This window comes from Desmodus rotundus, chromosome X (assembly GCF_022682495.2).
Source record: "Desmodus rotundus isolate HL8 chromosome X, HLdesRot8A.1, whole genome shotgun sequence".
Lineage (NCBI taxonomy): Eukaryota > Metazoa > Chordata > Mammalia > Chiroptera > Phyllostomidae > Desmodus > Desmodus rotundus.
The window spans coordinates 36,224,729-36,248,043 of NC_071400.1; the positions used below are offsets into that span (position 1 = coordinate 36,224,729).

Here is a 23,315-nt window from a genome sequence, read left to right on the forward strand (position 1 = left end):
ATGAGAGAGAAACATTGATTAGTTACCTCCTGTATGCACTCTGACCAGGAATCAAGCATGCAACCTGGGTATGTGCCCTGACTGGGTATCGAACCTTTTGGTATATGGGACTACACTCCCTGAGCCACCCAACCAGGGACAATTTGTACCTCTTAATCCTATTCCTCTTTTCCTCCATCCTCTAACCCCCACCATATAGAAACCATCACTTTGTTCTCTTGGATCTATGACTTCGTTTCTGTCTTGTTTGTTGATTTTGTATTCTAGATTCTGTGTGTAAGTCATAGCATATGGTATTTATCTTTCTCTGACTTATTTCATTTAGCACAATACCCTCTAGGTTCATTCATATTGCCTCAAATGTCAAGATTTTATTCTTTTTTATAGCTGAATAATGTTCCATTATATATATGTGTCACATCTTCTGTATCCATTCATCTATCAATGGACACTTAGGTTACTTCCATATCTTGTCTACTGTAAACAATACTGCAGTGAACACAGGGATACATATATCTTTTCAAATTAGTGTTTTGAATTTCTTTGGATAAATACCCACAAGTGTAATTGCTGGATCATATGGTAGTTTAATTTTTGATGTTTGAGGAACCTCATACTGTTTTCTACAATGTCTGCACCAGTCTGCACTCCCACCAACAGTGTACTAGGGTTCCCTTTTTTTCACATCCTCACCAGCACTTATCGTTTGTTGATTTATTGATAATAACCATTCTGACAGGTGTAAGGTGATATCTCTTTGTGGTTTTACTGATAGATATTGAGTCTCTTTTTATGTCTATTGGCCATCTGCATGACCTCTTTGGAGAAATGTGTATTCAGGTCATCTGCCCATTTTTTCAATCAGACTTTTTTTTGGTAAGTTATATGAGTTCCTTTTATATTTTGGATACTAACCCCTTATTGGATGTATCATTGGAGAATATATTCTGCTATTCTATGGGTTGTCTTTTTGTTTTGTTGGTGGTTTCCTTTGTTGTGAAATAACACTTTAGTTTGGTATAGTCCCATTTGTTTATTTTTATTTCCCTTGCCTGAATTGATATATCAGAAAAAATACTGTGAAGAGAAATATCAGAAATTGTATTGCCTATGTTTTCTTCCAGGAGTTTTATGTTTTTGAGTTTTACATTTAATTCTTTAATACATTTTGCATTTATTTCTGTATATGGTGTAAAAAAGTGATCCAGTTTACTTCTTTTGCATGTGCCTGTCCAGTTTTCCCAATACTTTTTATTGGGACTATCTGTACCACATTGTATATTCTTGACTCCTTTGTCATAAGTTAATTAACAGTATAGTCATGGGTTTATTTTGGAGTTCTCTATTCTTTTCCATTGATCCATGTGTCTATTTTTATGCCACTATGTGCTATATTTATTACTATGGCCTTGTAATATAATTTGATACTAAGTAGCTTGATACTTCCAACTTTGTTCTTCTTTCTCAAGATTGCTTTGCCTATTGGGGTCTTTCATGATTCCATATAAATTTTAGGATTATTTATTCTAGTTCTGGCGAAAAAGCCAGATTTGATAGAAATTTGCAATTTATCAATGTTTTGATAGAAATTGCAATGAATCTGTACATTGCTTTGGTCAGTATGGACATTTTAATTATGTTAATTCTTCCTATCCATGAACATTGTATATCCTTCCACTTAGTTGTTTCTTCTTTAGTTTCTTCAACGTCTTATAATTTTCTGTGTACAGGTCTTTTACCTCCTTGGTTAAACTAATTCCTACTCTTTTTGGTGCAATTGTAAATGAGATTATTTTCTTACTTTGTGATAGTTTATTATTGGTGTATAAAATGCAACTGATTTCTGAATATTAATTTTGTATCCTGCTATTTTGCTTTGTTTATTAATTCTAACATTTTTGGTGGAATATTTAGGGTTCTCTCCAGATAGTGTCATTTCATCTGCAAATAATGACAGTTTTACTTCTTTCTTTCCAATTCAGATGACTTTTTATTTCTTTTTCTTGTCTCATTGCTGTAGTTAGGCCTTCTAAGACTCTGTTAGAGGTACACTCTTTTAAAAGTGGACATCCTTGTCTTGTTCCTTATCTTAAAAAAAAAAACCTTTCAGCATTTCACTGTTGAGTATGATGTTAGCTGCGGGTTTGTCATATATGGCCTTTATTATGTTGAGATATGTTCCTTCTATCCCACTTTGTTGAGAGATTTTATCATATATGGTTGTTATATATTTTCAAATGATTTTGCTGTATCTGTGGATATGATCTCATTATTTTTATTCTTCATTTTGTTTAAGTAGTATATTGTATAAATTGACTTGCAGCTATTGAACCAACCTTGCATCCCAGGAATATATACCACTTGCTCATGTTGCATGGTGTATGATCTTTTGAATGTATTGCTGAATTTGATTTGCTAATATTTTGTTGAGGATTCTTCATCTATGTTCACCACAGACACTGGCCTACAGTTCTCTCCCCCCACCCCTCTCTGAGAGTCTTTGCCTGCTTTTGGTATTAGTGCAATGCTGGTCTTGTAAAATGAGTTTAGGAACTTTCCCTCCTCTTCAGATTTTTTTGGAATAGTTTGAGAAGTGTATGTATTAGTTCTTCTCTGAATATTTAGTAAAATTCACCTGTGAAGCCATCTGGTCCAGGACTCTTGTTTGCTGGGTGTTTTTTGATTATGGATTCTATTTTATTAGTAGTTACCAGTCTGTTCAGATTTTCTGTTTCTTCCTCATTTAGTCTTGGAAGATTGTATAGTTCTAGGAATTTATCGATTTCTCCCAAGTTGTCCAATTTGTTTTCATATTATTGTTCATAGTATTTTCTTACAATCCTTTGTATTTCTTTGGTGTTGGGTTGTTATGTCTGCTCTTTCATTTATGATTTTATTTAATTTGGCTCTGTCTTTTATGCTTAATGAGTCTAGCTAAAGGTTTATCAATTTTGTTTATGTTTTCAAATAACAAGCTCTTAGTTTCATTGATCTTTTTTGTTGTTTCTTTAGACTCTGTTCTGTTTATTTTCACTCTCATCTGTGGTATCTTGGGAGGCGTCTGGTTCAGGCCAAGGTCAGCACTGTTTGTGCTAGGCTTGGGGCTGCCTGGTAGGAGTTGCAAAGTTATCCGTGGTTGGTTGCCACTTGTGCTAGAATTTGAGGTTCTTGAGAGGGCTATTGTAAGCCATTACTTTCTGATGAGGGTACATTCTATGGCCCTTATTTAAGCAGGGCTGAAAATGGTACCTGATTTTTGTCTATTTTTTTACTTTCCATTATTGTGTACTAGGTGATGGTATAATCAACTTAATTCAGATAATTGAATCCCAGGCTGTTCTTTTATTAAGTTGAGAAAAGTGAGTGATTTTTATCTGAAGACAGAAATATTTCTATCTTACTAGATTATTTTCCTAATTTGCCAAATTAATCATGCTCAATGCCAAAAATTCAGACATGGAAAAATATAAGAAAAAAAATGACCCTACCATTCAGAGATAACCACTATTTTTATTGGTATATATCCTTCCAAACTTCTAAAACTTATATTTAAAAATAAGAATATGATATATTCTTTTGTAACTCACCTTTTCCACTTTATAATGTGGATCTCTTTCTGTCAAGTACATGTAGATCTATATAATAATTCAGTATGGCTACATGGTATCCTAGTGCATGTGGGTCCCATCTTTTACAATATAATTCCATGGTGGACATATAGGTTATTTACAACTTTCAATAGTATTAAAATGCTGAAAAATCAATGTACAGCCATTCACATTTATGTATTTGTCTAATTACGTGAGGATTGACTTTGTTCCAGTAGACTTAAAAACCAGGAAAGATTCTTTGGGATGTATATGATAGGTAAGTTGCTGTTTAGTGGTCATTATTTTTACTCATGTATAGGCTTGGCCTGCATTCACATTGTGCACAGATTGCATTAGAAACTAAAATTTCAAAAGAACTTCTGCCAGTTATTAATATGACATTGAAAAACTCCATTTTAACCCTATCCTAATTACCCATATTTAAAACAACTGCTGACTGGCTTCTACATTAAGAGACTATTTGTAGTTTAAAACAATGGCGCTGGTATCTGCTATTGTGCCTGTGATATTAACCATACAATTTGCCTTTATCCATATAACTTGTTAAATAATTAAATACAGGGTAGCATGGAGAACACTGTTAATAGGAAACACCTGTTTATAGGCTTGCACATTGTAGCTTGTAGATTAATATCTTCTCTCCTCAAAATCAGAGCCAGTGGTACATTTCTGTGTTCTGATCCTTTGGGGGAAAGGCATCAGGTAGGGGGAAGCCTGCTATTTCTGCACTACTGCAGAACCAGTGAACTTATATATCCCAGAATAATTGGGACTACAGAAGCTGTAGAATTGGGCTAACTACTCTCAAACTTCCATCTCCAGCAAGAACTAGGTAGCCCAGACCCAAGGGACCAGTTGCACATGTTAAAAACAAAAAGAGTAGATATGTGGGCTTAGAGTGACTCAGAAACAAAAGCAGATGACAAGTGAGTACATTCTAGGTCAGCATATCAGTAACAAAGCTCAAGCAGATCACAAACTGCTGCCACAAAAAAATGACAGAGGATTGTTCATCATATGATCAAAGTTATAGAAATGACTGGTACATAATATTCTTAGTCATGGGGATCTATGTCACTTATAGAGTAGAAAGGGACAGAGATGACAGGTAGTAGAAATGAATTGACCCTGTATCCACAATTGTCATTTAACAGCTGGTTTCCTTGCACCAACCCATTTGGTTGTTCAAGCTCTCATCTTGCCAAGTATTGTTGGCCAGGTCACTGCAATCTGTGGCCCTGACCAGCCATTCTCCTGCCATTCTTAATAGTACTATCCAGGCTCTAACAACAGAACCTGACCAGAAGATTCTAGAGGGCCCCATTTCTGCTAGGCATTTTTGTTTGTTTTGTTTTATTTTTGAAACAGACTGCTGTCTTCTCTGTAAATCATTTGGAACTGTTTAAAAAAACATTAAAATTAACATCACGTGTTTATGGAAATGGCTATCACTATGAATCTGGCCAGTCCAGTACATTTCCTTTCATTATGTTCTTCCTTTTCCTAGGGAAAAAAAAAAGGTTAAATATACATAGATATTCTGATTCTCCCTTTATCCATCCATTGCTTTTCATGCCCCCCCCCAAAAAAAAACTGGTAATTAAGTAGATAGCAATATAAGGAACTCACTTTTTCCAACCAAAAATTAACAGCTGTATTTCTTCTTGTTGAAACTCCACCTATCTTTTTTAAAATTATATTTTATTGATCCTGTTACAGTTGTCCTGATGTTCCCCCTTAGCCCCCCTCTCCCAGCACTCCCACCCCCTCAGGCAATCCGCCACGTCATTGTTCATGTTGATGGGTCATGTATACAAGTTCTTTGGCTACTCCATTTCCTATACTGTACTTGACATCCCCATGGCTATTCTGTAACTACCTATTTGTACTTCTTAATCCCCTCACCTCTTCACCCATCCCCCTACATACCCCTCCTCTCATCTAGCAACAATCAAAACATTCTCTGTGTCAATGATTCTGTCTCTGTTCTTGTTTGCTTAGTTTTTTTTTTTAGATTCAATTGTTGATAGATTTTGCCATTTTATTGTTCATACTTCTGATGTTTGTCTTACATAAGTCCCTTTAACATTTCATATAATAATCATTTGGTGATGCTGAACTGCTTTAGTTTTATCTTGTCTGGAAGTTCTTTATTATTGACCCTTCAGTCCTAAGTGATAGCTTTTCTGGGTAGAGTAATATTGGCTGTAGGTGCCTGCTTCGTGACTTTGAATATTTCTTGCCAATCCCTTCTAGCCTTCAAAGTTTGAGAAATTGGCTGACAGTCTTATGGGAACTCCTTTGTAGGTAATGAACTTCTGTTCTCTTGCTTCTTTTAAGATTCTCCCTTTCTCTTTAACCTTTAGCCTTTTAATTATGATGTGTCTTAGAGTGGGCCTCTTTGCATCCACCTTGCTTGGGACTCTGTGCTTCCTGGACTTGCATGGTTATTTCCTTCACCAAATTAGGGAAGTTTTCTTTCACTATATTTTCAAATATATTTACAATTTCTTGCTCTTTCTCTTCTTCTGGCACCCCTATGATAGGAATGTTGGACCTGATGAAGTTGTCCCAGAGGCTGCTTATACTACCCTCATTTTTTTGGATTACTTTTTCTTCTTCTGATTTTTGTGTCCTTGTGTTCCAAATAATTGATTTGATTCTCAGGCTTTATCCACTCTACTGTTGTTTCCCTGTAAATTGTTCTTTATTTCAATTAGTGAATCATTAATTTCTGACGGGATCTTTTTTATGCTGCTGAGGTCCCCACTAATTTCCTTGAGCATCTTTATAAACAGTGTTTTGAACTCTGCATCTGATAGATGGCTTATATCCATTTCGTCTAGCTCTTTTTCTGAAGTTTTGATCTGTTCTTTCAGTTGGGCCATGTTTCTTTGTCTCCTCATTTGGCAGCCTCCCTGTGTTTGTTTCTATGTCTTAGGTACTTAGATTAGCTGTTTTGACTTTGTGTCTTGCTCATGTGGCCTAATGTAGTAGGCGTCCTGTAGGGTCCAGTGGCATAGCCCCCCCATCTCCCAAACTGGGTACTCAAGGTGTACCCTTCATGTGGGCTAGGTATACCCTCCTCTCGTACTTGAGCCTTGGTTGCTACTGGCAGGTCAATGGGAGGGATTTACCCAGGCCAGTCAGCTGCAAGGATTGGCTATGAACACTGACCACCAACCTCTGCCCTCTGTGGAAGATCAGCTGTACAGGGGCAGGGTGGTAGTACTCCAATGTTGTTTGTATCTGTCCACTGGGTGCATTGGCCCTGGGGTTTACCCAGTGGTGCAGACCAAGGTTAGCCCCTGCCTGTATTTTCCTAGGGCAACCCTGCCTGGCTATAAAGCAATCTGCAATGGCTGCTATTTGTGCTGGGCTTGGAGGTTCCCAGGTGAAACCAAGTTGTGAATCTAGGCTAGATACTGCTAGTGCCCAGCCTGGAGCTCACAGGAGCCAGCTGTTGCTTGTTTCATAGGATCTAGGAAATCTGCAGCATGAGCCAAGACAAGCCATTCATATGGAAAAGCAGCTTCGATGGGCCCATAAGTTGGGTGGGGTTGAGTCTCTGAGGATCTGCAAAGCAGGTCAAAGAGTGTTAGCCGGGTTGATGGAGTCTCAGATATGGCACCAGCTTGCCAGCTCTGTGGGGGGAAGATTTAGAAAAGGGATAATAGCCTCTGCTTGCTTTGATGGCAAACATTTCAGTTTCTGCCTGTGTGCCACTGGTGCCTTTTAAGCTGCTACCCTTGTGCTGGGGCTCTGAGGGAGTGAGTCTGAGTAGGTGAGTCCATGTGTGGGTTCTTTAAGAGGAACTGCTTGGGGTTCTAGAAGTTTCTTCCACCAACTCAATCTCCACTGGTTTTTGCAGCCAGAAGTTGTGGAGGCTTATCTTCCTGGCACTGGAACCCTGGGCTGGTGGGGGAACCTGATGTGGGGCTGGGACTCCACAATCCCGAGATATCCCTTCCAAATTGTATCCACCACATGCAGATGTGGGATGAGCCCATTCTACATCTGCACTCTTACCAGTCTGGATGGATGTGGTTTCTTTAATTCCATAGTTGTCAGACTTCCATTCAGCTTGATTTCTGACGGTTCTGAGTGATGATTGTTCTATATTTTAGTTGTAATTTGATGTGTTTGTGCAAACAGGTGAACCATGTCTGCCTACGCCACCATCTTGACCAGATCCACCTATCTTTTAAGGCCTAATTAGGATGACATTCTTCCTGACCCCCAGCTCCTGAACTCAAGGGATATGATTTTTCTCTATTCTGAACCTCTATTATACTTAGACTGTAATAGATCCTGTGACACATATAGTTTTGTGTTATAGTTGTTTGTACGTTTATGTTTTCCTCCCTAATAATTTATGAGGGTGCCTGTTATGGTACTCTGTAGATACTTTATCCATTAAAATTTGTGGGTGGATGAAAGGGTGTAAGGGAAGGAGGGAAAAAGGAAAGAGATCTGGGTTTCCTTTCCTTTCCTTAGATTAATGACAGAATATATTCCCTGTGTGTAAGCCGTATATGTGAAGTGAAGGATCAGTTCCTGATTCATTGCTAATGATTTGATGATTAATCAACAGACAGTTTTTGAGAAACTGTTATGTGTCATCTGCTGCGATAGACATCTGAGCATCTCTGTTGTAGTTTGTATGGCTTATCTGTTGGTTTATTCTTTAATGTAAGTTTCACATACATAATTTACTTGGCAACTTTTCCAACTATTTCCTAATATTCTTTATATTTTTATTTGTTGCCTTTTCCATATTTTCCAGATGTGCAGGCATTGTCATTAGACTTTCAAACTTATAGAGAGAAAATTTGTCTTAGGACCCAATTGCATTTCCTTGTATAGAAGCAAACATAATGCATGGCTAATATACAAAACCAAGGACATTTTTAAAAAATCTATTCACTGGCTTTGACATTGTGTCCAAAGATAATCAATAGCAAGGTCTATAGCACTTGAAATACTGAACAATATATTGATTTTAGTTTTTTTCTGAGCCCTGCTTTTCTAAAATGCTTTGAAATACACAAGTTACCAATTATGTAAATGCTAGTCATTGAAAATTCCAAGAGGTTGTTTGTACATGTCATGAAAATATCATGTTTATGATAGATAAAGTATTGCATATTTTCTACATTTGTAGCTTAATATGAATTAAGTTGTTAGTGCCTTGAAGTAATATTATTGTTGTACTATGTAGTTGTACTTTTATCACATATTTCAATCTTCCTAAAGTTGCTGTAATTGAGTTTGTTTAATAATGTACCTTTATATTGCTACAAGACTTGATATTGTGCAAAATATGAGGTTCAAAATAGAGATAGAGAGTACAGTTACTACCTGGCAGGTAGGATAAGAATAAAGTGAAATATAGAAAAGTGATTTAATCTCACTACTGTAGTTTTATAAAATATAATTTGTTTTTCCCATAGCACAGCAGAATTTCATGCTGATAGCTACTGAATTAATAAATCCATTGCAACTATTGAGAATTTTCCTCTAATAACATAATGAATGCTGAGCATTAAGATGAGAAAAGGAAAGGCATTCTTTGTACAGATGTTACCTCTAGCAGATCCACATCCCTAAGCATAGGAAAAATACCAACATCATACCCTGAGCAATATCAATATGAAAATAATTTGCGCATTTCAAAAAGCATATAGTATTCCATACAAAAGCACGCTGTTTCCTGGAACATATTTGCTTGTTTTCCAATTGAAAAGACATTTAGGGGTCTATTTTGTTATCATTACATGTGCTTAACTCCAATTATAGTTAATGAGAGTTGTGTGTCTATAGTCACAGTAGCCTCTGAATTATTTTAACATTATTGCTCTCTATTACCATCCTCATTAAAGTACTTTCATGTCTTCTACCAAACTGAACTACCATGGTAACCTGGGTTTCTATTTCCTTTGCATGGATTTATTTGTATGTAATAAAGGGTATAGATTACACAATGTGGTCTGTTTCTAGTTTGAAGAATATTATGTCATTGAGATTAGAAAAGGGCTAGAATTATTTGTTAGGTGGAGATAATTGCCTGGCTTCTAGACATGCATTTTTCATAGTACCCTTGTATGCAGTTCTGTTGGAATCAAATAATGTGTTTGATATAGATTAATACTTCTGGTTTCTAGTGGAAGCCAATTTTGTAAAAATATAGAAAACATCAGAAAATTATACTTACAACCTAGAAACACTAGACTTTTTTTATCAACAGCCAACTAAGTATACATTTAATTCCAAATATTTGTATTTTTGACAAAGCAAAAATAATGAGAATAAGAATATTATAAAATCTCTACATAGATTTGGTGATACTCTTTTTTTTTTAGTGCTGGTCTCTGCTGTATTTCCAGAAGAAAAGTGGTCAGACAGTAGAAAAAGTGACCAGAATACAGAGAAAGAGGCTTTTTAAAATCTTTGAGAAAATGAGAAACCTGAGGAGAACTGTTAAAAACATCATTAGGCTCCTAGCCAGGTTGCTCAGTTGGTTGGAGTGTTGTCCCGTAAACCAGAAGGTTGCCGGTTCAACCTACAGTCATGGCACACACAGGGGTTAGGCTTTCATCCCCAGTCAGGGCTCATGCAGGGCAACTGATCCATGTTTCTCTTTCATATCTATGTCTATCTCCCTGTCTCCCTCTCCCGCCCCCCCATCTCTTTAAAATTAATGAACATATCCTTGGGTGACAATAAAAAAAAAAACGTAATTTGAGACTTCAGAGTCTCAAATTTGACTCATTGGCACTCAAGAAATAGACACCTGCCTAGCCTTGCTAGGAAGAGCCTAGTTAGTACACATTGGTTTGTTTTCAAACTGTACTTTTTCTTTTTCAGGATGTTTTGTGATGATAGCATGATGTAGAGAACAAAAATATGCCCTAAATATACATGTTTGAAAAGAAAATATAAATTATGGAGTATTATCTCCACTGGATATTAAAACATATTATGAGTCTGAAATAATACAGTCAGAAGGTACTGGCAGCAAAATAGTCAGAAAAATACTTAGGTCAATGGAACAGAAATGTACCTTAGTATAGATAATTTATGATAAAGAGGCATCATCAGTCAGTGTAGAAATTCATGATTATTCAACAAATAATGCTGGGACAATCCATTTCCTCTTTGCAAGAAAAAAAATTCAAGCAAACAATGTGGAAACCTATCTGACATGGCACAACAAAGTAAATTCTAAATCGTTTAAATAATCAAATGTAAGAAAAAAGCAAACCTTGAAGAAGAAGAGATATAGTTGAATGTGTATCAGATGTCTCTGGCTACAGGAAGACTTAATCTTGCATACTTAACAATGCCACCTCTGTTACAGGAGAAAGCTGGTTCTTCTTGCCAGTGCAGTACAGAATTACAAATCAGCAAGTCTATTAGCGTGCAAGTAGGGTTTATTAGTGATGTGTTCTCATGGAAGAGATTGGGCCTTGCCGAGGTGGGAGGTGAAAGGAATAGGTTAAGGGCATGGCGAGGTAAGGATGGCAAAACACAAGGACAGGGGTAGCAAGATCATCAGGTCCTTTGTTCTGAGGACTTACATAGTTGGCACGATGGAGGTGAAGTTACATATTGATTGGCTGGTAAAGGTGGTGTCAGTTTTCCCAGGGAGGTGTGACTGCCCAAATGTAGGTTTGTATAGGGATCTGTTAGCCTGAATCCTTATCTTGCTCCAGACTACATTTGTTCATCTTGTTGTAAAACAGATACATGACAGGAGGCAGTTAATTAAAGTTGGGTCAGTTACCCAAAGTTATTTATGGGCTCTTTCTGTCAGCATTAGGAACTCCTTCATAAAACAGATAGTGACCAATGGTAGACAACTAACCAACGTTGTTTTATGGGCTTCTTATTTAGGTAGTGTGGACCCCTTCCTCTTCCCCTTTCCAGGCCTTGGGATGAATACACAATTTCAAGGCTTTCTTTCCCAGATAGTAGAAATAACACATAGAATTTCAAGGGCTTCCCTCCTCCCATACTAACATAGTGTTCTTTGTGATTTTGGAACACCTGGCAACATTATTAAGCCAGGTTCAGGACTGCTGAGTTAGTGGGTGCTATCTGTCTCCCTTCTCCCTGCCTTGGTTTGCTATCTATCCTACATAACACTTCCATACATGGTATATATAAAGATACAGCTATAAGGATATTCATTGTGAGGTTTTTTATAACATAAAAAATGGGAGCAACTTAAACATCCAACAGTAGAGATATGGTTAATCAAATTGTGGTTTATTTATATAATATAAAGGAAAGTGGCCATTAAAAATCATGTTTTCTCCAAAATATATAAATAACTCACATGTTCTTTCTATATTTTGGGCAAAGAATCCAATTAAAAATTGGGCAAAGGACCTGAAGAGACACTTCTCCAAGCAGGATATACAGCAGGACCAGAGACATATGAAAGGATGCTCAGCATCACTAGCCATCAGAGAGATGCAAATTGAAACCACAATGAGATACCACCTCACACCAGTCAGAATGGCCATCACAAACAAATCAACAAACAACAAGTGCTGGTGAGGCTGTGCAGAAAAGGGAATCCTAGTGCATTGTTGGTGGGAATGCAGACTGGTGCAGCCACTATGGAAAACTGTATGGAATTTCATTAGAAAACTAACAATGGATCCGCTTTTGACCTGGCAATTCCACTGCTGAGATTATACCCGAGAACCCTGAAACACCAATCCAAAAGAACGTATGCACCCCAATGTTCATAGCAGTACAATTTACAATAGCCAAGTGCTGGAAACAGCCTAAGTGCCCATCAGTAAATGAATAGATCAAAAAACTGTGGTACATTTACACAATGGAATTCTACGCAGCAGAGAGAAAGGAGTTTATACCCTTTGCTACAGCATGGATGGAACTGGAGAGCATTATGCTAAGTGAAATAAGCCAGGTGGTGAAAGACAAATACCATATGATCTCACCTATATGTGGAACCTAATCAACAAAACAAGCAAGCAAAATACAACCAGAGACATTGAAATAAAGAACAATGTGACAGTAATCAGAGGGGAGGGAGGAGGATATAGTGAGGCAAAGAAGGGGAAGGGTGGTCAAGGAACACGTATAAAGGAACCATGGACAAAGACAATGCAGGTGGGGAAGGATTGAATGTGGGAGTTGAGGGTGGGTAGGGTGGAGGTGATTAATAGGGGAAAAATAGGGACATTAGGGACAGTAATTGAACAACAATAAAAATAAAATAAAATAGGTTATTTTATAATTAAATGATAGAATTGTCTTTATCAGTGTTTGGAATGCAAACAGCTACTCAGTAGGCATTTCCTGAAGCAATCTAAAATTTTCTTGGTTTTCTTAGCCTAAACTCAGTAAAGCCAGTCCTCTATTTGCTCAGTATGCTAGATATAGTGCCTTACTCATTGGTGGTCAATCTTCCACACCCTCACTTTTGAAGAGCTTTGGAGAACACAGAACTCACAGTAAATTACAGAGGGTTTCTTTTACTTTGTTTTCTAGCCACCTAATTTGCATTAAAATGGTATATTTGTAATACAATGTGCAGTATATACCAGACACACTTTGTTTATGTTACCCTACTGGGAGTGTATAATGCATTATGTTAGGTTGCCATTTGATATACAACTACATGCCTATATAGAACCAGGAAAGAAGCAATTCTTCCATAGATGACAGATGGACACCTAACCTGGGGGGAAATGAGTAATGGACATGGCCTTTTTATCACAGTTTTTCAGTTTTAACCTGACCTACTCACGCAAGATACAAGATGCAGCATTGTATGGTTGGCATACACTCACTTTTTTAGAGGATTAATTGCCCATTCCCAGGTTACACACCACAGACTTGAGTCCTTCCATCTATCTCACATCAAGTTTGGTCTCAGCCTTACCTATGATATGCTTATTCCTCAGTTATTGCGTTTGACAAAGTTTTCAGTAAGAAGGAAATTAGTGGTGTAGCTTTAGCTGTGGATCTGAAACTTTGTGACATTCAGGTATTTCATGGATGATGTGCTTTGTATATAGTTGCTAAATGGATGATTGCACAAATGAATTTTTAAAAAATTACAATAATGAGTATAATTCATTCCCTGCAGGACTCAGGAAGATTTTGAGATGGATGCCAAATCAACTTATGCTCAGAAATGGCATAAAGTTTGTTGCTCTTAAGACAGTGGGGAAGCCTTGTCATTGGTATGAGCTGGTTAACCTGATATTCAGAATATGCAGAAGCGTGTTAAAGCTAGACCATGTATTTATAGTCTCTTGGTGAAAGATTGCAATATTGTTTTAATTTGAGCCATCCTTCCTCCAGAGAATGCACATTTTCACATGACTACATTACTCTCTTCAATCTCATGCTATGACCAGGTCACCCTCTGTAACAGCAGAATCCGTTCACCTTCACAGGAGGCATATTTTATAAAGACAAGCATTTGATGATCAAAGAGAATCTGTTAGCGTATACATAACCAACTGTGATGGATTTGGAAGCTAAATTTGGGGACTAACATCTCAGGCTTTACTGCTGCATTGATCCTTGTGTTTACAAACAATAGAATGCCTTGATGAATTCCTACACCCTGAGGATATACTAGAATCTCTAGGCTTTCTTATTCACTATAATATGTCACCTCATAAATTAATAAAATGGAAGCAGAGGAAGATTATGACAAATCACGTTCCCCTGTCCTCTAAAGAAATGGTTTTGCACGGTATCTCCAACAAGCATACAAAACCACACAGATGCTTCCCCCATCTTCCTCTCTCTGATTTCCAAAAACACAACAGGTGTATTGGAAAGGATAACCACAAACAAAGCCCTTCATATCATCTCAGGTAAATACATAATGCTTTAAACTATTGACTTTTTGGAAGACAAGCTCCTGTTTTCACCATGTAAACTAGTCTAGTATCAGTAGCATTGATATCTCGTATCAGTAGTATCTAGTATCAGAATCGCACAGGTTAGAAAAGTTAATTTGGTTCATTCTGGGTCTCCTGGAGCTCTCCAGTCATATCACATGCACACCTGCTTCTTCCACCTGTGTTTCCAGAATGGAAGTGCAATCACCAAAATCACTCCTTTAGCTCTCCCAGCAATAATATCTAACATGTCCTCCTTTATCATAATGTAATGCCAACTATGTGCCCTCACCTTATGAGGGTCAGACCACTGGTTTTTATGCATTAGTATTTAATACGATAGACATAGAAGTTTTTATCTAAAAAAATTTAGTGATTTTCAATCTCTGCTTCAAAGAAGGCATGAATCCAAGCATGAAACGTTATCATCATTAGATTGCAAGCTATTAGAATGTGAAGAGAGATGAATATACATTTGTTATATGTACATATAACATTATCTTCTAACTTACGCTATAGTCTCATCCATACAAGTCTAGCGAATACATATTTTCTATCAAAAATATTTTTAATGTAAATACAGAGAATTGTAAATAAATCACAAAATTCAGGTCAGTCATTGCTGTCACTGTTTCTAATGGCATTTTTTCATAAACAGGGTTGTACTTGACATTTTAAAAACATTAAGTGGTGACTTTTACAGAATTGAACATAGGGGACTGATTAGGTACCAAAAAATTAAAAGAGAGAGAAGAAGGAAGAATGGAAAGGAAGAAGGAAGGGAGGAAATATAGAATATTTCACTTTTGTGTATGCCGAGAGCTGGATTTGGACCCTCAACCAGTGTTTATCTTGCCTTTCAAAAGCTTCAGTATCCTTTCCTCAGTCCATTTTGATCTGAAAGTTTGTTTTCTTACACCAAATGCTACCAACAAGTTGCAGGTTGACATAAACCCTTACATCACAACATTGAATGGGCAGTGAGGTATTATATGGGGTGCTAGTGGCATTCCTGCAGTGAGTGAGAATGCCAATTTTGCTTTAATGTGTAAGACCACCGAGGTGCAAGCCTCTTTATGAGCTGGGACAATCCTTGGTGATTGGTACCACCATTCTCATATCTGATAGCTTTAACACTGAATTCTTATGTGGCAGCAATGCAACCGTAACTATTCTATTATAACCTCACTTTTAAATGTTTTATAAGAAGTTCCAAACAATACCATATGCAAATCAGTGCCATCTAAGTAATAAGCCCTTTATCTAAGAATGTTATCTTCACATTTTAGCTGAATTGTGATCCATATCACAAACTAAATATTGGATTTTTTAAATAGTATCTTTAAAAGGATACCCAAATAATCCATCACTCAGATATATCTCTGGAAAGAGAAAATGCCTCTTTGATTCTCTCCTCTCAATGATATTGCAGGTAAGGCACTTTAAGTTTATAGCTTGTTGGTTTGGTGCACTCTCACCAGGGTGTTAATGAGCCCAACACCATGGAGGCCAGTTAGCTTTCTTTGCTTTGTGTACTGACCACAGACTACTGGGAGTCAGTCAACAGATACCAGCACAGATGAAAAAGACACCATGGCACAAAATATCAGCACTTCTCAGTCCATCCTTCTCATGGGACAGACAGGTGTCTTCCTTTCATATCACCATCTTAGGGAGGGAATGAATAGTAGCTTGGGAGGCTCCAACATTCACTTCTGAACAGAGAGGCCTGCCATTTAGGCATTAACTTTGCAATATAATCCCCCAGCAAACCATTGATTTTCCCTGTAACCTTCATCAGTAAAGCAGAGATAGTAGGATAGAATGAAATGGGCCTACCTCCTAGGGATGTTGTGTGAATTAGCAAATTAAGGTGTGACGTGTTAGCATTTATGTAAGTGCTGGTGGTTTCCATTGTTTCTAGGGACCTACTCTCATTCTAAATAGAGACTCTAAGTATATTATGCTTTTGTCAGAAAGGGATTTTCACCCACATCAGTTGTGTTTAAGCTGAGCATAAAACAGAGGTGATAATAACATAGTAGTGATCATCTCAATGCAGAGCTGTAAACTTTTTTTTTCCTATTAAAGCTAGAACTATTTTCAGCAACTTTCAATAATTTAAAATGTTGCTTTCCAAGCTTTGTGCCAACAGTTATCTCTACAGTGATAATTTTTCCTGTGATGGTTCAGGGGAAGGGGAACTATTCATTATTCATTCCTATTAGAACTATATAATGTTTTGAACTTGTTTACATCATACAATCAGGCAAAGACTCAGTAGCTGATTTGATTGCCACATATTGCAATCATTCTAAAAAAATTTTTTTTAAAAACTATTTTCTGCTCTGCTATTCTGGTGTCCTGTAGAGGTAGCCAATATACACATTGAAAACTCATGGGGAATTGAAGTACTTACCAAGAAATTTTGTTGTCACCTGCTATATCCAAGGGGATTGTGCTTGAGAAAATTCTTCCATTTCTTGTATCGCTCTGACTTCACTTACCAAGAAAAGCTATTTAGTGCTGATTGCAGAACTCTTGAACTCAGCCTGGCAGCTGCAGTGTGAAATTCTCAGATCTGGGCTCCTTGTTACTTATTTACATATTCATTAGAAGTGATTTTCTTCATGACTATTTGAAACTCTCTCTCGACCTGACATCCTGTAATAGCTGACACCTAAAGCTCACCATGTTTTTGGTTCTTTTTCTCTTTGTCTTACAGATAACCGACGGGTACCTTTGGAAAGGTCACGCTCTCGCCACAATGGAGCTATTTCATCTAAGTGATTCCTGATGCCAAAGAATATAAAAATATTTAAATATACAAAATCACTCATTTTGAGAAGGACAAAACATGCAATCAAGGGATGGAGAGGAAATATATGCATTTCTGCAAAGATCAAGCTAAGCCGTATGACATAGCCTGCATTTGTAAAGCTGCAAGACTCCTCCCACAATTAGACTAATATGAACATAATTATTGAGATTATAAAATGTGTGTTCCATTTTAGTGTAAAGATGTGTATTACTTATTGTGTGTGACCTGATGGTATGGTGAAAAGTGTAAGAAACTAAAGAGTTCTAAGACTTGCAAAAACATCCAGTTTGTCAAAACTTACAATGTTACTCATATTTGCAGGTCACCCCCTGAAAAAAGGAAGAAAAGAGGAGAGGGATAGAAAGAAATAATTTCTCAATGTCTGCTTCTGATTCTTGTTACAGAGGAAATGAAAAGGCTAATGAAACTGTGCATGTTAATGATTTGGAGAGGCACTAATGTTGCGTACTCTGTAAGAGAAGCCATTTTGGAAACTCAAAAAAGTACTGTTTCAGCCCCGTCAGGTTATGTAGAATCTTATTTCAAGTGAAAGCTGATATATTCGTCTACTTTGGCTGAAATTAAACATCATTAATCTAGAGTTTTAGCATGATATTGCAGGCACTTATCATGGCTAAAACTAAACCAAAGTTTAACAGAGGCAGTCAATGCAATTTACATTTTATTTAAGGAAGTGTTTTCTAATTATGCACATATATCTACTTTCTACAAACACTTTATATGGCTATTTTTGAGAAAAACTTCACATTTTAATGTTTATGCTAAGGATGAACCTGAAAATTCTATTACCTTTATCTAAAATTTTAAAGGTAAATATTGATTCCTAATCTCTGTGGTTTATTTCTTCTCCCTATCACTTCTTTCTCCCATGACCCCCTTGAAAGCAGGGAATAGAATTCTAGAAGACCTGAGAGGGAAAAGATTTCTCTCTGCAGGAGGCAGCAGAAAACTGAAAGGTCAATTGTTTTATCTGCCTTTCTAGTCCCCTTTCCAATTCTGCCTTGGTGGTCTAAAGAAGAAGAAAAATGTATGTATGTGTATATATGTGCATATATTTATGTCTCCTGTTACAGTAATTGCACATCCCAGTGACTAAGTGAACTTTTCAGTCATCATACTTACTTACCTATATTAACAAATTAAAATCATGCTGCCATAAACAACTTTAGGAGGAAAATAGGCTCTACATTTTTCTTAAATCAATGAGAGAATAAGAATATAACATAAAGTGTCTATTATTTTTAAATATGCATTGACGTAAGATGGTATAACTTATCTATAGTGCAATTTTAAGACTAATCCATGCAGATGATTATTGTAAAAGATTTCTTATGTGTATATATCTAATATAGAGAATCCTACTTCTCCTCTGAAGAGCATTGTAGACATTCAGAAAGAACAAAGGACTGACTTGGCAAGTGACCAGTTGAGATGAAGGAAACAAGTGACCAATAGCTCCCGGTTTCCTTTATACAGATATATAATGGTTAAAACTGCTGCCTTTTCCTCCAGTGCATTCTTACTTGGAAAAATACTTTAAAAAGCTCTGAAGCTGCTACAGTAGAAAAATCACAAAGAATTACAGTATCTGAGATCTTATAGTTTTATCTCAAGAAACACACATAGGCACACACAAACAAATTTAAGGGGCATATCAATTACACAGGTTTTTAACAACAGTAAAATATAGGTTCTACTACTTTATGTAAATACTTAATGTGTGTATTTTTGACTTCACAAAGTCATTTCTGAAATCTTCATGGTATGGCTTCTTTAAATCTTTTCATAGCTTTTTTAGTCTGTACGAAAATGGTATTTTGAAAGGTTAACCCTGACTAAAATTAAGGGGCATTTGCCATACCATGTTATCAAGCTGGTCAAGGTAGAAATATTAACATGTATCACCTTTTCCAGGTGTGAACTTGCCTTATTTTATATTTTGTGGAAAAAATTGAAGTACTATTATTGATAAATTATATATTTGTATTTAGAGCAATCCCACATGCTTCTCACAAATATTATAAAGCCTTTTCAGGGTCTTTCATGAAGTTCAAATAATTAAGTTCAGGGAATTACTTCACAGATATATAATGGTCCTGCTTTAGCTAGATTTTCAGTCCAGATTTTAAAAATATCACCAAAAAAGTACATAGTGATGTTTCTAGTAATGAAACAGATTATAACCAGGGGTCCCCAATCACCAGGCCACGTACCAGTAGCATCCATGGCCTGTTAGGAACCATGGATGAGTGAGCAAACCTTCACTTGCTCACCACCTGAGCTCTGCCTCCTGTCCTCCCCACCCCCAACCCTGTCCCTGGAAAAATTGTCTTCCATGAAACCAGCCCTTAGTGCCAAAAATATTGGGGACCACAGGATTATACTAAAGTGTTTTGTTGGATTTATTACTACCACTTGTGAGAAGCACCAGTTTATGAAGATTTCCTTTGGAACGATTTAAAAAATTACAAAACCCTTAAAATGTTTACTAGTTTTATTAGTTTCTTTTGGCTGCTATAACAAATATCACAAACTTCGTTGCTTAACACATCAGAAATGTATTCTCTCACAGTTGTGATGACCAGATATCTAAAACCAAAAACCATGTTTCCTCCAGAGGCTCTAAAAGAAAATCTCCCCTTGCCTCTTCCAGCTTGTGGTGGCTGTTGGCATTCCTTGGGTTATGGCCACATCTCTCTGCTCCATTTTCATATTCCCTTCTCTGTGCACCAAATCTCCCTCTGCCTCTCTCATAAAGACACACTTAGGTGGAATTTAGGATCCAGGATAATTGTATCTGAAGGTCCTAAACATAATTACATCTGTAAAACCTTTTTTCCAAATCAGGTAACATTCACAGGTTCTGGGGATTGTGTTACAAATATTCCTTTTTTTGGAGATGACCCTTGGCCCACTATAGTCTGCCCTCTGTCCCCCACCCCCAAATTTAGGTTTGTCCCATATGCAAGATATTTTTACTCCATCTCAATATTCTCCCCAAGTCTTAACCCATTACAGCATCATCTAAGTTCAAAATTTCATCCAAACGTCATCAGTTTAAAAGTCCCACATAGCATCATCTAGATCACCTAAATCAGGTGTAGGTAAAATTCCTCTCCATCTATGGATCAGTACAGTAAGAAAACAAATTATCTGCTACCAAAATACAAAGGCAGGACAGGCATTGGATAATAGTTGTGGACATCGGTGTTTCAAATGGGAGAAAATGGAATGTAGAAAGGAGTCATCTGTCCAATAATTTTCAAAATTCAGACAGCAAAATTTCCTTAGGTTTCAAAGCCTGACAATAATCCTCCTTGTCTTAGGGCTCCACTGTAGGCCTGTAGCTCTGTACTCTTGGTCCATGCATTGAATCTCTCCCTCTCTGCCCGTGGCTTTCACTTCTGCTTCTGCTTGCATGCTTGGGCCTCTGCCTCTGTAGCTGCAGCTCTACTCTACAGGTGATCCTTTACATTGAAGGGTAGCACATGTTTGCTATTTTATTACCCTGTTTGCTGTGTGTAAAAGTTTAGCAGTCTGACAACTTTATCTCATTTTGTTACATTTCTGTATCTTTCAGGCCAACCTGAAAGTGTTTCTCCTGGTATAACAGTCTAAAAATCTCCGTGGGCCTCCCTTGTATATCACATTGATTCAATAGTGATACAAGAGAGTCCTCATGGATCTTTGCCAGATAACCCTATCTCTTTTCCTGGCTTCTATTGAGATGATTGAGTGGATCCATGCCTAATTGCTCCAGCACTAGCCAAAAAATCATCTAGCCACATGCTTGGCCTTATCTCCAGAGCACACTATGCTAACAGTGAATCTGCTAATGTTAGCATCTTTTACAATCTGAATAGGCTCAGAATTTCCTGAATCACCAACTAGTGGTTTCTTTTTGCTTAATAGTTCTTCAATTTCTCTCTTTCCTCTTGTATGTTAATATAAGCTCAAGAAGAAACTAGGCCATACCTCCAAGCTTAGCTTAGAAATCTCAGCTAAATATTCAAATTCATCACTTACAAATTCTACTTTCCATGCAACCATTGGAAACAATTCAGATAAGTCTTATGCTGCTATATAACAAGGATGACACTTCCTCTAGTTCCAATGAAATGTTCCTTAGTTCCTTCTGAGCCCTTACCAGGAGAACCTTGAACATTCATATTTTTACCAAAAGATTATTTAAGGCAATCTATGTTTTTTCTATCATGTGCATCAGAATTTTTCCAGCCTTTACCCATTATCCAATTCCAAAGCCACGTCTACATTTTTAAGTATTTGATGTAGCAAGGCCTTATTTTCTAGTACCAAACTCTGTATTAGTTTCCTGTGGCTGCTGTTACAATTACTGTAAATGTTATAGCTTAAATCAACAGCTATTTATTCTCTTATTATTTTGGAGACCAAGAATCTGAAATTGAGGTGTTAGCAGGGCTACACTCCCTCTGGAAGGTCTAGGGGAAAATCTCTTCCTTGCTTCTTCCAGTTTCTTGTGATGCTCTGCTCAAATCAGTCTCTGCTCAGTCTTCCCCTCACTTTTTCCTCTGTGTATCTAACCTGCCTCTGCCACTCTCTTAGAAGGACACTTGCAATGCCATTTAGGGCCCACCTGGTTAATCCACAATACTCCCCTCATCTCAAGATCTTTAACTTCATTCATGAAGAACCTTTTTCTAAATAAAGTAACATCACAGGGTCTGAAATTAGGACATGGACATACCTTTGGGGAGCCACCATTCAACTCACTACAATAGTCATTGCATATAAATGTACTTTTCACTTTTTAAAATGCATCCTTGGTGCTCAAGCCAAATTCAAGGTTGTCTCTAAAAGCTGTTGTCTGCACAGGCTACTGCATGCTTTGATGTTAAGTGGCTGAACAGGCTATTCTAAAATTTGGTTGATACTTTTGTTTCTATGGCCAGTTTGCTTGAAAATATAATTGGTTGCAATTCTTAGCTTCTCTCTTCTGCCCTTTTATGGAATCTTTGACCAAATGTCTTCTATGATGCATAATGCAGGCATAAAACTACCTCCGATACAGAAAGGTTCTTTACAAGCTTATGTTGGTTATTGTGAATCCTTCAGCTGAAGGGAGAGGTGACAACAAAGCCTGCTTTGAATGGTACTGATGGAGATTGAGCCCATGCCAAAACACTCAGAAGTATTTCAGTATCAGTAGAACTGTGGATTAATGCTCTCATATTGCCTTGGAATAAACACGTGTCTCTTTGCAGGACCAAGAATGACTTGCAGTTTATATGTAATGCATACTTATTCAATAAAGTTAAAATATACATTAAATGTTGTGCTGCCTATGATAATTGGTATTAAGAATGAGTCACAAGGCACAAGCTCCAGTATTGAAACAGGATGTAAGAATGTTCTAGAAAGATAAACTTCAATTGCACAGAATTGCAACAGTGTTTTAAGGACCTGGACAGCTGAAAATCATGGGATGTATTCAAAGACACATGTACCTGTGGGAATTAAAATATTTTCTTGAAGTGTTCTTCAGCACTGCTTGCCAGAATAGTGGAGAGATATTTGCACAACTTAAAAGTCCAAATAAGTCAGAATGGTAATTTACATCCTCCAGAGAAACTGTTTCCACAGAAAAGGTTTTTATTTATTTATTTTTGTCTCCATTATAAAATGAAAGTGAATGGGCTTCAAATGCCCAGAGGAGTAAAAATCTGGAATGAGTAATTAAGGATTATAAGTAATTATTCTCTGAAGGGATTTCAAAAGAATTTCTTATCATAGGTAGGCCGACTTGAAGATGAAGGGTTGTACAAGGTATAACCAGGTCTGTAAATGATAGAGTCTAAAGTACCTGGCAAAACCATTATTTCCCTTGGAATGGTTTGTTCCAGGAATCAAATACGTAGGCTTTTTCTTCCCCACAGACCCAAGTAGTCAAATTCCTTAGTGGGGAGTCTTAGAAACAGTATCCAC

General features: G+C 37.0%; 1 protein-coding gene across 4 annotated transcripts in view; it reads left to right on the forward strand.

The window, feature by feature from the left end:
* The window catches only part of DIAPH2 (diaphanous related formin 2), an 876,560-nt gene extending 853,906 nt beyond the window's left edge, over window positions 1–22,654 (forward strand). For all 4 annotated transcript variants that reach the window (XM_053916890.1, XM_053916891.1, XM_053916892.1 and 1 more), the window contains one exon: window positions 17,235–22,654. In XM_053916890.1, the coding sequence (XP_053772865.1) occupies window positions 17,235–17,299 (65 nt within the window). In that variant the 3' untranslated portion in view covers window positions 17,300–22,654. The remainder of the gene's footprint in view (window positions 1–17,234) is intronic.
* The last annotated feature ends 661 nt before the right edge of the window (window positions 22,655–23,315 follow it).